The sequence below is a fragment of the Accipiter gentilis genome, unplaced genomic scaffold (assembly GCF_929443795.1).
Source record: "Accipiter gentilis unplaced genomic scaffold, bAccGen1.1, whole genome shotgun sequence".
Taxonomy (NCBI): Eukaryota; Metazoa; Chordata; class Aves; order Accipitriformes; family Accipitridae; genus Astur; species Astur gentilis.
Window position 1 is genome coordinate 1 of NW_026061083.1, and position 12074 is coordinate 12074.

Here is a 12074-nt window from a genome sequence, read left to right on the forward strand (position 1 = left end):
GGGGTTGCCCCCCCAAATCACAGCCCCCCCCAGCATTTTGGGGGGACCCCTGCTTTTTGGGGATCCCTTAGATGTTGGGGGGGACACCCCAAAACTTTATTTAATTTTTTGGGGGGGGGTTCACCCCCTTTTCCCACCCCGCGGCGGGACGCTGCCGGCACCCAACTTCCCCGTACGCCCACTAAGCGAGGGGTTGCTCCCCCCCCAAATCACAGCCCCCCCCCAGCATTTTGGGGGGACCCCCGCTTTTTGGGGATCCCTTAGATGTTGGGAGGGGGACCCCCGAAACGTGGGAGGACCCCCCCCCCCAAAATTTTTGAACGCCGCCGTCGCAGATGGGGCGAGCGGAGGCGGTGATCAACCCCGAGATCCCAAATTGCTGGGAGTGCCCCAAGTGCAAGCGGGAGGGGCGCAGCGCCAAGGTGTGTATTTTGGGGGGGGGGGGGGTCCCCCAAATTTTTTTTGGGGGGTGGGGGGATCCACAGGGCTTTAGGGGGAGCCCTGAGGGGTTTTGGGGGGGGTCTCAAGGGTTTACGGGGGGGCCCTGGGGTGCAGGGGAGGTTGTGGGATGGGGGTTGTGGGGTTTTTGGGGGGGCTCTTTGGGTTTTTGGGGGGGCTCTTGGGGTTTAAGGGGGGTTTTGGGTTTTTTTGGGGGGCTCTTTGCGTTTTTGGGGGGTTTTGTTTTTTTTTGGGGGGGGCCTTTGGGTTTTTGGGGGGGTCGCAAGGGTTTACGGGGGGGCCCTGGGGTGCAGGGGAGGTTGTGGGATGGGGATTGTGGGGTTTTTGGGGGGGCTCGTTGGGTTTAAGGGGGGTTTTGGGTTTTTTTGGGGGGGCTCTTTGCGTTTTTGGGGGGTTTTGGTTTTTTTTGGGGGGGGGCCGTTGGGTTTTTGGGGGGGGTCGCAAGGGTTTACGGGGGGGCCCTGGGGTGCAGGGGAGGTTGTGGGATGGGGATTGTGGGGTTTTTGGGGGGGCTCGTTGGGTTTAAGGGGGGTTTTGGGTTTTTTTGGGGGGGCTCTTTGGGTTTTTGGGGGGGCGCTTTGGGTTTTTGGGGGGGGTCTCGGCTTTTGGGGGAGGTCCTTGAGATTTGGGGGGGGGGTCCTTAAGGCTTTTGGGGGAGCTTTGGGGGGTCCCCTGGGATTTGAGGGGAGGGTCCCCTGAGATTTGGGGGGGAGGGTCTGGGAATTTGGGGGGGGTCTGGGAATTGGGGGGGGGGGTCTGGGTGTTTTGGGGGGACTCCTGGAGGTTTGGGGGGTTTTTGGGGGTCCCCAGTGCTAATCTGCCCCCCCCCCGCAGGATTCAGGGGACGGGGGGGCGAAACGTCGGGCGGAGGAGGGGGAGGAGGAGGGGGTGCGCTGGAAGCTGACGGACGAGCCCCCCCCCAAACGCAAGGCGGGGCCCCCCCCCGCCCGCCCCGCCCGACGGGGCCCCCCCCAAACGCAAAAGGGACCTGGACCCCAAAAAAAAGGTGAGCCCCCCCCCCCCGCCCTTATTTTCACACACCCCCCCCCCCCCCCAGGACCTAGATATCCGGGTGCTGATGGGGGGGGGGCGTCCGTCTGTCCGTGTCCGTGTCCCCCCCCCAGGGGGAGACGGCGGACGGGGCGGCGTGGGGTGCCCCCCCCCCCGAATTGCAGCCCCCCGGGGGGCCGGCTCCAGCCTCCGGCCCCCCCGACCCGGAGGTGAGACACCCCCCCCTGTCGTCGTGACCCCCCCCCGGTGACCCCAAAATTGTCCCCAGGGTCTCCTGGCCCCCCCCCCCGGTGACCCCAAAATTGTCCCCAGGGTCTTCTGGCCCCCCCCCGGTGACCCCAAAATTGTCCCCATGATCCCAAAGTTGTCCCAATGTCCCTGGGGTCATTCCCAGGGTTGTCCCGATGTCCCCGGGGTCGTCCCCAAGGTTATTTTTGTGTTCCCAGGGTTGTCCCCACGATCCCAAAATTGTCCCAATGTCCCTTGGGTCATCCCCAGGGATGTCCCCACGATCCCAAGGTTTTCCCGATGTCCCCAGGGTTGTCCCGATGTCCCCAGGGTTGTCCTCGTGATCCCACAATTGTCCTAACGTCCCTTAGATTGTTCCCAGGGTTGTCTCCGGTATTTTTTGGGTTGATCCAACGTTCTTTGGGTCATTCCCAGGGTTGTCCACATGATCCCAGGGTTTTTCCGATGTCCCTCGGGTCATTCCCAGGGTTGTCCCTGTGTCCCCAGGTTTGTCTCCGGTATCTCTTAGGTTGATCCGACGTTTTCTAGGTTCTACGCAGGGTTGTCCCAATGTCGTTGGGTCATTCCCAGGGTTGTCCACATGATCCCTGGGTTTTTCCGATGTCCCTCGGGTCATTCCGAGGGTTGTCCCGATGTCCCCAAGGTTGTCCCGATGTCCCCAGGGTTGCGTCCGGTATCTTTTAGGTTGACCCAACGTTCTCTAGGTTCTGTGCAGGGTTCTCCAACATCCGTTGGGTCATTCCCAGGGTTGTCCCAATGTCCCTTGGGTCATTCCAAGGGTTGTCCACACGATCCCAGGGTTGTCCCGATGTCCCTCGGGTCATTCCCAGGGTTGTCCCAATGTCCCCAGGGTTGTCCCCGTGTCCCCAGGGTTGTCTCCGGTATCTCTTAGGTTGATCCAACGTTTTCTAGGTTCTATGCAAGGGTCTCCCAATGTTGTTGGGTCATTCCCAGGGTTGTCCACATGATCCCAGGATTTTTCCGATGTCCCTCGGGTCATTCCGAGGGTTGTCCCGATGTCCCCAAGGTTGTCCCGATGTCCCCAGGGTTGCGTCCGGTATCTCTTAGGTTGACCCAACGTTCTCTAGGTTCTGCCCAGGGTTCTCCAACGTCCGTTGGGTCATTCCCAGGGTTGTCCCAATGTCCCTTGGGTCATTCCAAGGGTTGTCCACATGATCCCAGGGTTTTTCCGATGTCCCTCGGGTCATTCCCAGGGTTGTCCCGATGTCCCCAGGGTTGTCCCCGTGTCCCCAAGGTTGTCTCCGGTATCTCTTAGGTTGATCCAACGTTTTTTAGGTTCTATGCAAGGGTCTCCCAATGTTGTTGGGTCATTCCCAGGGTTGTCCACATGATCCCAGGGTTTTCCGATGTCCCTCGGGTCATTCCGAGGGTTGTCCCGATGTCCCCAAGGTTGTCCCGATGTCCCCAGGCTTGCGTCCGGTATCTCTTAGGTTGACCCAACGTTCTCTAGGTTTTGCGCAGGGTTCTCCAACATCCGTTGGGTCATTCCCAGGGTTGTCCCAATGTCCCTTGGGTCATTCCAAGGGTTGTCCCCACGATCCCAAAATTGTCCCGATGTCCCTCGGGTCATTCCCAGGGTTGTCCCAATGTCCCCAGGGTTGTCCCCGTGTCCCCAGGGTTGTCTCCGGTATCTCTTAGATTGATCCAACGTTCTCTAGGTTCTACGCAGGGGTCTCCCAATGTCGTTGGGTCATTCCCAGGGTTGTCCACATGATCCCTGGGTTTTTCCGATGTCCCTCGGGTCATTCCGAGGGTTGTCCCGATGTCCCCAAGGTTGTCCCGATGTCCCCAGGGTTGCGTCCGGTATCTTTTAGGTTGACCCAACGTTCTCTAGGTTCTGTGCAGGGTTCTCCAACATCCGTTGGGTCATTCCCAGGGTTGTCCCAATGTCCCTAGGGTCATTCCAAGGGTTGTCCACACGATCCCAGGGTTGTCCCGATGTCCCTCGGGTCATTCCCAGGGTTGTCCCGATGTCCCCAGGGTTGTCCCCGTGTCCCCAAGGTTGTCTCCGGTATCTCTTAGGTTGATCCAACGTTTTTTAGGTTCTATGCAAGGGTCTCCCAATGTTGTTGGGTCATTCCCAGGGTTGTCCACATGATCCCAGGGTTTTTCCGATGTCCCTCGGGTCATTCCGAGGGTTGTCCCGATGTCCCCAAGGTTGTCCCGATGTCCCCAGGCTTGCGTCCGGTATCTCTTAGGTTGACCCAACGTTCTCTAGGTTTTGCGCAGGGTTCTCCAACATCCGTTGGGTCATTCCCAGGGTTGTCCCAATGTCCCTTGGGTCATTCCAAGGGTTGTCCCCACGATCCCAAAATTGTCCCGATGTCCCTCGGGTCATTCCCAGGGTTGTCCCAATGTCCCCAGGGTTGTCCCCGTGTCCCCAGGGTTGTCTCCGGTATCTCTTAGATTGATCCAACGTTCTCTAGGTTCTACGCAGGGGTCTCCCAATGTCGTTGGGTCATTCCCAGGGTTGTCCACATGATCCCTGGGTTTTTCCGATGTCCCTCGGGTCATTCCGAGGGTTGTCCCGATGTCCCCAAGGTTGTCCCGATGTCCCCAGGGTTGCGTCCGGTATCTTTTAGGTTGACCCAACGTTCTCTAGGTTCTGTGCAGGGTTCTCCAACATCCGTTGGGTCATTCCCAGGGTTGTCCCAATGTCCCTAGGGTCATTCCAAGGGTTGTCCACACGATCCCAGGGTTGTCCCGATGTCCCTCGGGTCATTCCCAGGGTTGTCCCGATGTCCCCAGGGTTGTCCCCGTGTCCCCAAGGTTGTCTCCGGTATCTCTTAGGTTGATCCAACGTTTTTTAGGTTCTATGCAAGGGTCTCCCAATGTTGTTGGGTCATTCCCAGGGTTGTCCACATGATCCCAGGGTTTTTCCGATGTCCCTCGGGTCATTCCGAGGGTTGTCCCGATGTCCCCAAGGTTGTCCCGATGTCCCCAGGCTTGCGTCCGGTATCTCTTAGGTTGACCCAACGTTCTCTAGGTTTTGCGCAGGGTTCTCCAACATCCGTTGGGTCATTCCCAGGGTTGTCCCAATGTCCCTTGGGTCATTCCAAGGGTTGTCCCCACGATCCCAAAATTGTCCCGATGTCCCTCGGGTCATTCCCAGGGTTGTCCCAATGTCCCCAGGGTTGTCCCCGTGTCCCCAGGGTTGTCTCCGGTATCTCTTAGATTGATCCAACGTTCTCTAGGTTCTACGCAGGGGTCTCCCAATGTCGTTGGGTCATTCCCAGGGTTGTCCACATGATCCCTGGGTTTTTCCGATGTCCCTCGGGTCATTCCGAGGGTTGTCCCGATGTCCCCAAGGTTGTCCCGATGTCCCCAGGGTTGCGTCCGGTATCTTTTAGGTTGACCCAACGTTCTCTAGGTTCTGTGCAGGGTTCTCCAACATCCGTTGGGTCATTCCCAGGGTTGTCCCAATGTCCCTAGGGTCATTCCAAGGGTTGTCCACACGATCCCAGGGTTGTCCCGATGTCCCTCGGGTCATTCCCAGGGTTGTCCCGATGTCCCCAGGGTTGTCCCCGTGTCCCCAAGGTTGTCTCCGGTATCTCTTAGGTTGATCCAACGTTTTTTAGGTTCTATGCAAGGGTCTCCCAATGTCGTTGGGTCATTCCCAGGGTTGTCCACATGATCCCAGGGTTTTTCCGATGTCCCTCGGGTCATTCCGAGGGTTGTCCCGATGTCCCCAAGGTTGTCCCGATGTCCCCAGGGTTGCGTCCGGTATCTCTTAGGTTGACCCAACGTTCTCTAGGTTTTGCGCAGGGTTCTCCAACATCCGTTGGGTCATTCCCAGGGTTGTCCCAATGTCCCTTGGGTCATTCCAAGGGTTGTCCCCACGATCCCAAAATTGTCCCGATGTCCCTCGGGTCATTCCCAGGGATGTCCCAATGTCCCCAGGGTTGTCCCCGTGTCCCCAGGGTTGTCTCCGGTATCTCTTAGATTGATCCAACGTTCTCTAGGTTCTACGCAGGGGTCTCCCAATGTCGTTGGGTCATTCCCAGGGTTGTCCACATGATCCCAGGGTTTTTCCGATGTCCCTCGGGTCATTCCGAGGGTTGTCCCGATGTCCCCAAGGTTGTCCCGATGTCCCCAGGGTTGCGTCCGGTATCTCTTAGGTTGACCCAACGTTCTCTAGGTTCTGCCCAGGGTTCTCCAACGTCCGTTGGGTCATTCCCAGGGTTGTCCCAATGTCCCTTGGGTCATTCCCAGGGATGTCCCCACAATCCCAGGGTTGTCCCCGTGTCCCCAGGGTTGTCTCCGGTATCTCTTAGATTGATCCAACGTTCTCTAGGTTCTACGCAGGGGTCTCCCAATGTCGTTGGGTCATTCCCAGGGTTGTCCACATGATCCCAGGGTTTTTCCGATGTCCCTCGGGTCATTCCCAGGGTTGTCCCGATGTCCCCAGGTTTGTCCCCGTGTCCCCAGGGTCGTCTCCGGTATCTCTGGGGTCGCTCCAACCTTCCCTGGCTTCTCCCCAGGGTCGTCTCCGGTATCTCCGGGGTCGCTCCAACCTTCCCCGGCTTCTCCCCAGGGTCATCCCCGCATTCCCAAGGTTGTCCCTGGGGTTGTCCGTGTCCCCCCCCCTATCCCCGTGGTTGTCCGTCTGTCCGTCCCCGTCCCGTCCCACCCCCACCCCCCCCCCCCCCCCCCCGGCTGACGGGGAATACCGCAGGGCCGGACGCGGCAACGGGAGCGCCTGGAGCGCTTCCGTCAGATGTGCCGCCTCCTCGAACGCGTCCCGGCCGGCGCCGGCGTCAGCTCCAGCTCCAGCTCCAGCTCCGGTTCGGAATCGGGGGGAAGCCCCCCGCCGCCCTTCAGCCCCCCCGCCGCCGAGGAAGAGGAGGAAGAGGAGGAGGAGGAAGACGACGAGGACGACGACGAGGAGGAAGAAGACGACGACGATGATGATGAAGAAAGCCGGCATTCCCATAACGGGGCAACCCAACCGCCTCTCAAATCCCTTCCGGAATGCCGAAGGGGTACCGGGGGGGTCCCGACGAGGGGTGGGGGCACCCGAAGATTAAGGGCGTGGCCCTTGGTGCCCTCCCCGCCCCGCCCTCCCGCTCCTTTGGAACGGCATGTGGTGAGACCCCCCCCCCCGTAAGCCCGGATCCCGATCGGTTGCCCCTGGATAGCGGAGCCGCGCACGTCATGCAACGAGACGTCTGGTTGGGGGTCTTCCTCCACCTCTCCTCCCGCGAGCTCTGCGTCTGCATGCGCGTCTGCCGCACCTGGAGCCGCTGGTGAGTTGAACTGGGAGAACTGGGAGCACTGGGAGGGGTGCTAGGGGGCGTACTGGGAGCACTGGGAGGGGTTTGAGGGGGCTGGGGGTCGTTTTCCGTCTCTTTTCCTGCGAGTTCTGCGGCTGCGTGCGTGTCTGCCGCACCTGGAGGCACTGGTGAGTTGAACTGGGGGCAACTGGGAGCACTGGGAGGGGTGCTAGGAGGCGTACTGGGAGCACTGGGAGGGGTGCTAGGGGGCGTACTGGGAGCACTGGGAGGGGTTTGAGGGGGCTGGGGGTCGTTTTCCGTCTCTTTTCCTGCGAGTTCTGCGGCTGCGTGCGTGTCTGCCGCACCTGGAGGCACTGGTGAGTTGAACTGGGGGCAACTGGGAGCACTGGGAGGGGTGCTAGGAGGCGTACTGGGAGCACTGGGAGGGGTGCTAGGGGGCATACTGGGAGCACTGGGAAGGGTTTGAGGGGGCTGGGGGTCTTTTTCCGTCTCTTTTCCTGCGAGTTCTGCGGCTGCGTGCGCGTCTGCCGCACCTGGAGGCACTGGTGAGTTGAACTGGGAGCTACTGGGAGCACTGGGAGGGGTGCTAGGAGGCGTACTGGGAGCACTGGGAGCACTGGGAGGGGTGCTAGGGGGCGTACTGGGAGCACTGGGAGGGGTTTGAGGGGGCTGGGGGTCGTTTTCCGTCTCTTTTCCTGCGAGTTCTGTGTCTGCGTGCGCGTCTGCGGCACCTGGAGGCACTGGTGAGTTGAACTGGGAGAACTGGGGGCAACTGGGAGCACTGGGAGGGGTCCTAGGAGGCGTACTGGGAGCACTGGGAGGGGTGCTAGGGGGCATACTGGGAGCACTGGGAGGGGTTTGAGGGGGCTGGGGGTCTTTTTCCATCTTTCCTCCCGCGAGCTCTGCGTCTGGGGCAGCTGGAGCCACTGGTAAGCTGAACTGGGAGCAACTGGGAGCACTGGGAGGGGTGCTGGGGGCTGTACTGGGAGCACTGGGAGGGGTCCTAGGGGCCGTACTGGGAGCACTGGGAGGGTTTTGGGGGGACCTGGGGGGCTCTTCCTGCCCCTCCCCCCTTGCCAGCTGTGTCTCCCCCACCCAAAGCCACTGCCAGGCTGAACTGGGAGCAACTGGGAGCACTGGGAGGGGGGTCACTGGGGGGGGGCTCCCCCCCCCCCCCCCCCCCCCCCAATTCCCACCCTGGCTGTGCCAGGGCAAAATTTGGGGGGGGGGGACACCCACTTTCCCTTCCCTAGAAGCCCCCCCAAAATTAGGGTACACCCCCCTGGTGGCCCCCCCTTGAATTTTGGGGGCCCCCCTTAATTTTGGGGCCCCCCCTTGAATTTTGGGGGCCCCCCTTTAATTTGGGGCCCCCCCTTTAATTTTGGGGCCCCCCTTTTGGCACCCCCTCTTTAATTTGGGGGTCTCCCCCTTGAATTTTGGGGTCCCACTTTAGTGTTGGGGCCCCCCCTTTTAATTTTGGGGGCCCCCCCTTTTAATTTTGGGGTTCCCCCCTTGAATTTTGGGGTTCCCCCCTTGAATTTTGGGGCCCCCCCTTAAATTTTTATCCCCCTTTAATATTGGCGTCTCCCCTTTACCGTCGGGGGTCTCTCCTTGACTTCTGGGGTCCCCCCTTGAGTTTTGGGGTCCCCCCTTGAATTTTGGGGTCCCCCCTTAAATTTTGGGGTCCCCCCTTGACTTTTGGGGCCCCCCCTTAATGTCGGGCCCCCCCTTAATTTTGGGGGGCCCCCCCTTGAATTTTTATCCCCCTTTAATATTGGCGTCTTCCCTTTACCGTCGGGGGTCTCTCCTTGACTTCTGGGGTCCCCCCTTGAGTTTTGGGGTCCCCCCTTGAGTTTTGGGGTCCCCCCTTGAATTTTGGGGTCTCCCCTTGAATTTTGGGGTCCCCCCTTGACTTTTGGGGTCCCCCCTTAATGTCGGGCCCCCCCTTAATTTTGGGGGGCCCCCCCCTTGAATTTTTATCCCCCATTAATATTGGCGTCTCCCCTTTACCGTCGGGGGTCTCTCCGAGAGTTTTGGGGTCTCCCCTTGAATTTTGGGGTCTCCCCTTGAATTTTGGGGTCCCCCCTAAATTTTGGGGTCCCCCCTTGACTTTTGGGGCCCCCCCTTAATGTCGGGCCCCACCTTAATTTTGGGGGGCCCCCCCTTGAATTTTTATCCCCCTTTAATATTGGCGTCTCCCCTTTACCGTCGGGGGTCTCTCCGAGAGTTTTAGGATCTCTCCTTGAATTTTGGGGTCCCCCCTTGAATTTTGGGGTCCCCCCTTAAATTTTGGGGTCCCCCCTTGACTTTTGGGGCCCCCCCTTAATGTCGGGCCCCCCCTTAATTTTGGGGGGCCCCCCCTTGAATTTTTATCCCCCTTTAATATTGGCGTCTTCCCTTTACCGTCGGGGGTCTCTCCTTGACTTCTGGGGTCCCCCCTTGAGTTTTGGGGTCCCCCCTTGAATTTTGGGGTCTCCCCTTGAATTTTGGGGTCCCCCCTTGACTTTTGGGGTCCCCCCTTAATGTCGGGCCCCCCCTTAATTTTGGGGGGCCCCCCCCTTGAATTTTTATCCCCCTTTAATATTGGCGTCTCCCCTTTACCGTCGGGGGTCTCTCCTTGAGTTTTGGGGTCCCCCCTTGAATTTTGGGGTCTCCCCTTGAATTTTGGGGTCCCCCCTAAATTTTGGGGTCCCCCCTTGACTTTTGGGGCCCCCCTTAATGTCGGGCCCCCCCTTAATTTTGGGGGGCCCCCCCTTGAATTTTTATCCCCCTTTAATATTGGCATCTCCCCTTTACCGTCGGGGGTCTCTCCTTGACTTCTGGGGTCCCCCCTTGAGTTTTGGGGTCCCCCCTTGAATTTTGGGGTCCCCCCTTAAATTCTGGGGTTCCCCCTTGACTTTTGGGGCCCCCCCTTAATGTCGGGCCCCCCCTTAATTTTGGGGGGCCCCCCCTTAAATTTTTATCCCCCTTTAATATTGGCGTCTCCCCTTTACCGTCGGGGGTCTCTCCTTGAGTTTTGGGGTCCCCCCTTGAATTTTGGGGTCTCCCCTTGAATTTTGGGGTCCCCCCTAAATTTTGGGGTCCCCCCTTGACTTTTGGGGCCCCCCTTAATGTCGGGCCCCCCCTTAATTTTGGGGGGCCCCCCCTTGAATTTTTATCCCCCTTTAATATTGGCATCTCCCCTTTACCGTCGGGGGTCTCTCCTTGACTTCTGGGGTCCCCCCTTGAGTTTTGGGGTCCCCCCTTGAATTTTGGGGTCCCCCCTTAAATTTTGGGGTCCCCCCTTGACTTTTGGGGTCCCCCCTTAATGTCGGGCCCCACCTTAATTTTGGGGGGCCCCCCCTTAAATTTTTATCCCCCATTAATATTGGCGTCTCCCCTTTACCGTCGGGGGTCTCTCCTTGACTTCTGGGGTCCCCCCTTGAGTTTTGGGGTCCCCCCTTGAATTTTGGGGTCTCCCCTTGAATTTTGGGGTCCCCCCTTGACTTTTAGGGCCCCCCCTTAATGTCGGGCCCCCCCTTAATTTTGGGGGGCCCCTCCCTTGAATTTTTATCCCCCTTTAATATTGGCATCTCCCCTTTACCGTCGGGGGTCTCTCCTTGACTTCTGGGTCCCCCTTGAGTTTTGGGGTCCCCCCTTGAATTTTGGGGTCCCCCCTAAATTTTGGGGTCCCCCCTTGACTTTTGGGGTCCCCCCTTAATGTCGGGCCCCACCTTAATTTTGGGGGGCCCCCCCCTTGAATTTTTATCCCCCTTTAATATTGGCATCTCCCCTTTACCGTCGGGGGTCTCTCCTTGAGTTTTAGGATCTCTCCTTGAATTTTGGGGTCTCCCCTTGAATTTTGGGGTCCCCCCTTAAATTTTGGGGTCCCCCCTTGACTTTTGGGGTCCCCCCTTAATGTCGGGCCCCACCTTAATTTTGGGGGGCCCCCCCTTAAATTTTTATCCCCCATTAATATTGGCGTCTCCCCTTTACCGTCGGGGGTCTCTCCTTGACTTCTGGGGTCCCCCCTTGAGTTTTGGGGTCCCCCCTTGAATTTTGGGGTCTCCCCTTGAATTTTGGGGTCCCCCCTTGACTTTTAGGGCCCCCCCTTAATGTCGGGCCCCCCCTTAATTTTGGGGGGCCCCTCCCTTGAATTTTTATCCCCCTTTAATATTGGCATCTCCCCTTTACCGTCGGGGGTCTCTCCTTGACTTCTGGGGTCCCCCCTTGAGTTTTGGGGTCCCCCCTTGAATTTTGGGGTCTCCCCTTGAATTTTGGGGTCCCCCCTTGACTTTTAGGGCCCCCCCTTAATGTCGGGCCCCCCCTTAATTTTGGGGGCCCCTCCCTTGAATTTTTATCCCCCTTTAATATTGGCATCTCCCCTTTACCGTCGGGGGTCTCTCCTTGACTTCTGGGGTCCCCCCTTGAGTTTTGGGGTCCCCCCTTGAATTTTGGGGTCCCCCCTAAATTTTGGGGTCCCCCCTTGACTTTTGGGGCCCCCCCTTAATGTCGGGCCCCCCCTTAATTTTGGGGGGCCCCCCCTTGAATTTTTATCCCCCTTTAATATTGGCATCTCCCCTTTACCGTCCGGGGTCTCTCCTTGAGTTTTAGGATCTCTCCTTGAGTTTTAGGGTCTCCCCTTGAATTTTGGGGTCCCCCCCCTAAAATTTTGGGGTCCCCCCCCCCCCAGGTGTTGCGACCGCCGCCTGTGGACCCGCATCGACCTGAGCCGGCGGGGGGCCATCACCCCCCCGATGCTGAGCGGGGTGGTCCGACGGCAACCGGCCAGCCTGGACCTCAGCTGGACCGGCATCTCCCGAAAACAGCTCTCCTGGCTCGTCAGTAGGCTTCAGGGTAGGTGAGACCCCCCCCCCAAAAAAAAAAAAACCCCATAAATTTGGGGACCCCCCCCCCCCCGGCACCCTACACACACCCCCACGGCACCCTACACACCCACCCCGGCACCCTACACCCCCCCCCCCCGGCACCCTACACAAAGCCCCCAACCCAAAATGTTACCCGCTGCGGTGAGGGGTTTTGGGGGGGGGGGGGGGTTTGGGGAGACCCCATTGGGGGGGGGGTTTATAGGGGTTTGGGGGGGTTTATAGGGGTTTGGGG

At 59.3% G+C, this 12074-nt stretch overlaps 1 protein-coding gene across 1 annotated transcript; it reads left to right on the forward strand.

Moving 5' to 3' along the window:
- The first annotated feature begins 313 nt into the window (after positions 1 to 313).
- Positions 314 to 11820, forward strand: LOC126037382 (F-box/LRR-repeat protein 19-like). The gene is given in 6 exon segments (XM_049797684.1): positions 314 to 422; positions 1294 to 1465; positions 1584 to 1716; positions 6406 to 6844; positions 6847 to 6986; positions 11647 to 11820. Coding segments are annotated over 6 exon segments (1143 nt in total). The 5' UTR covers positions 314 to 335; the 3' UTR covers positions 11819 to 11820.
- Positions 11821 to 12074: the final 254 nt, after the last annotated feature.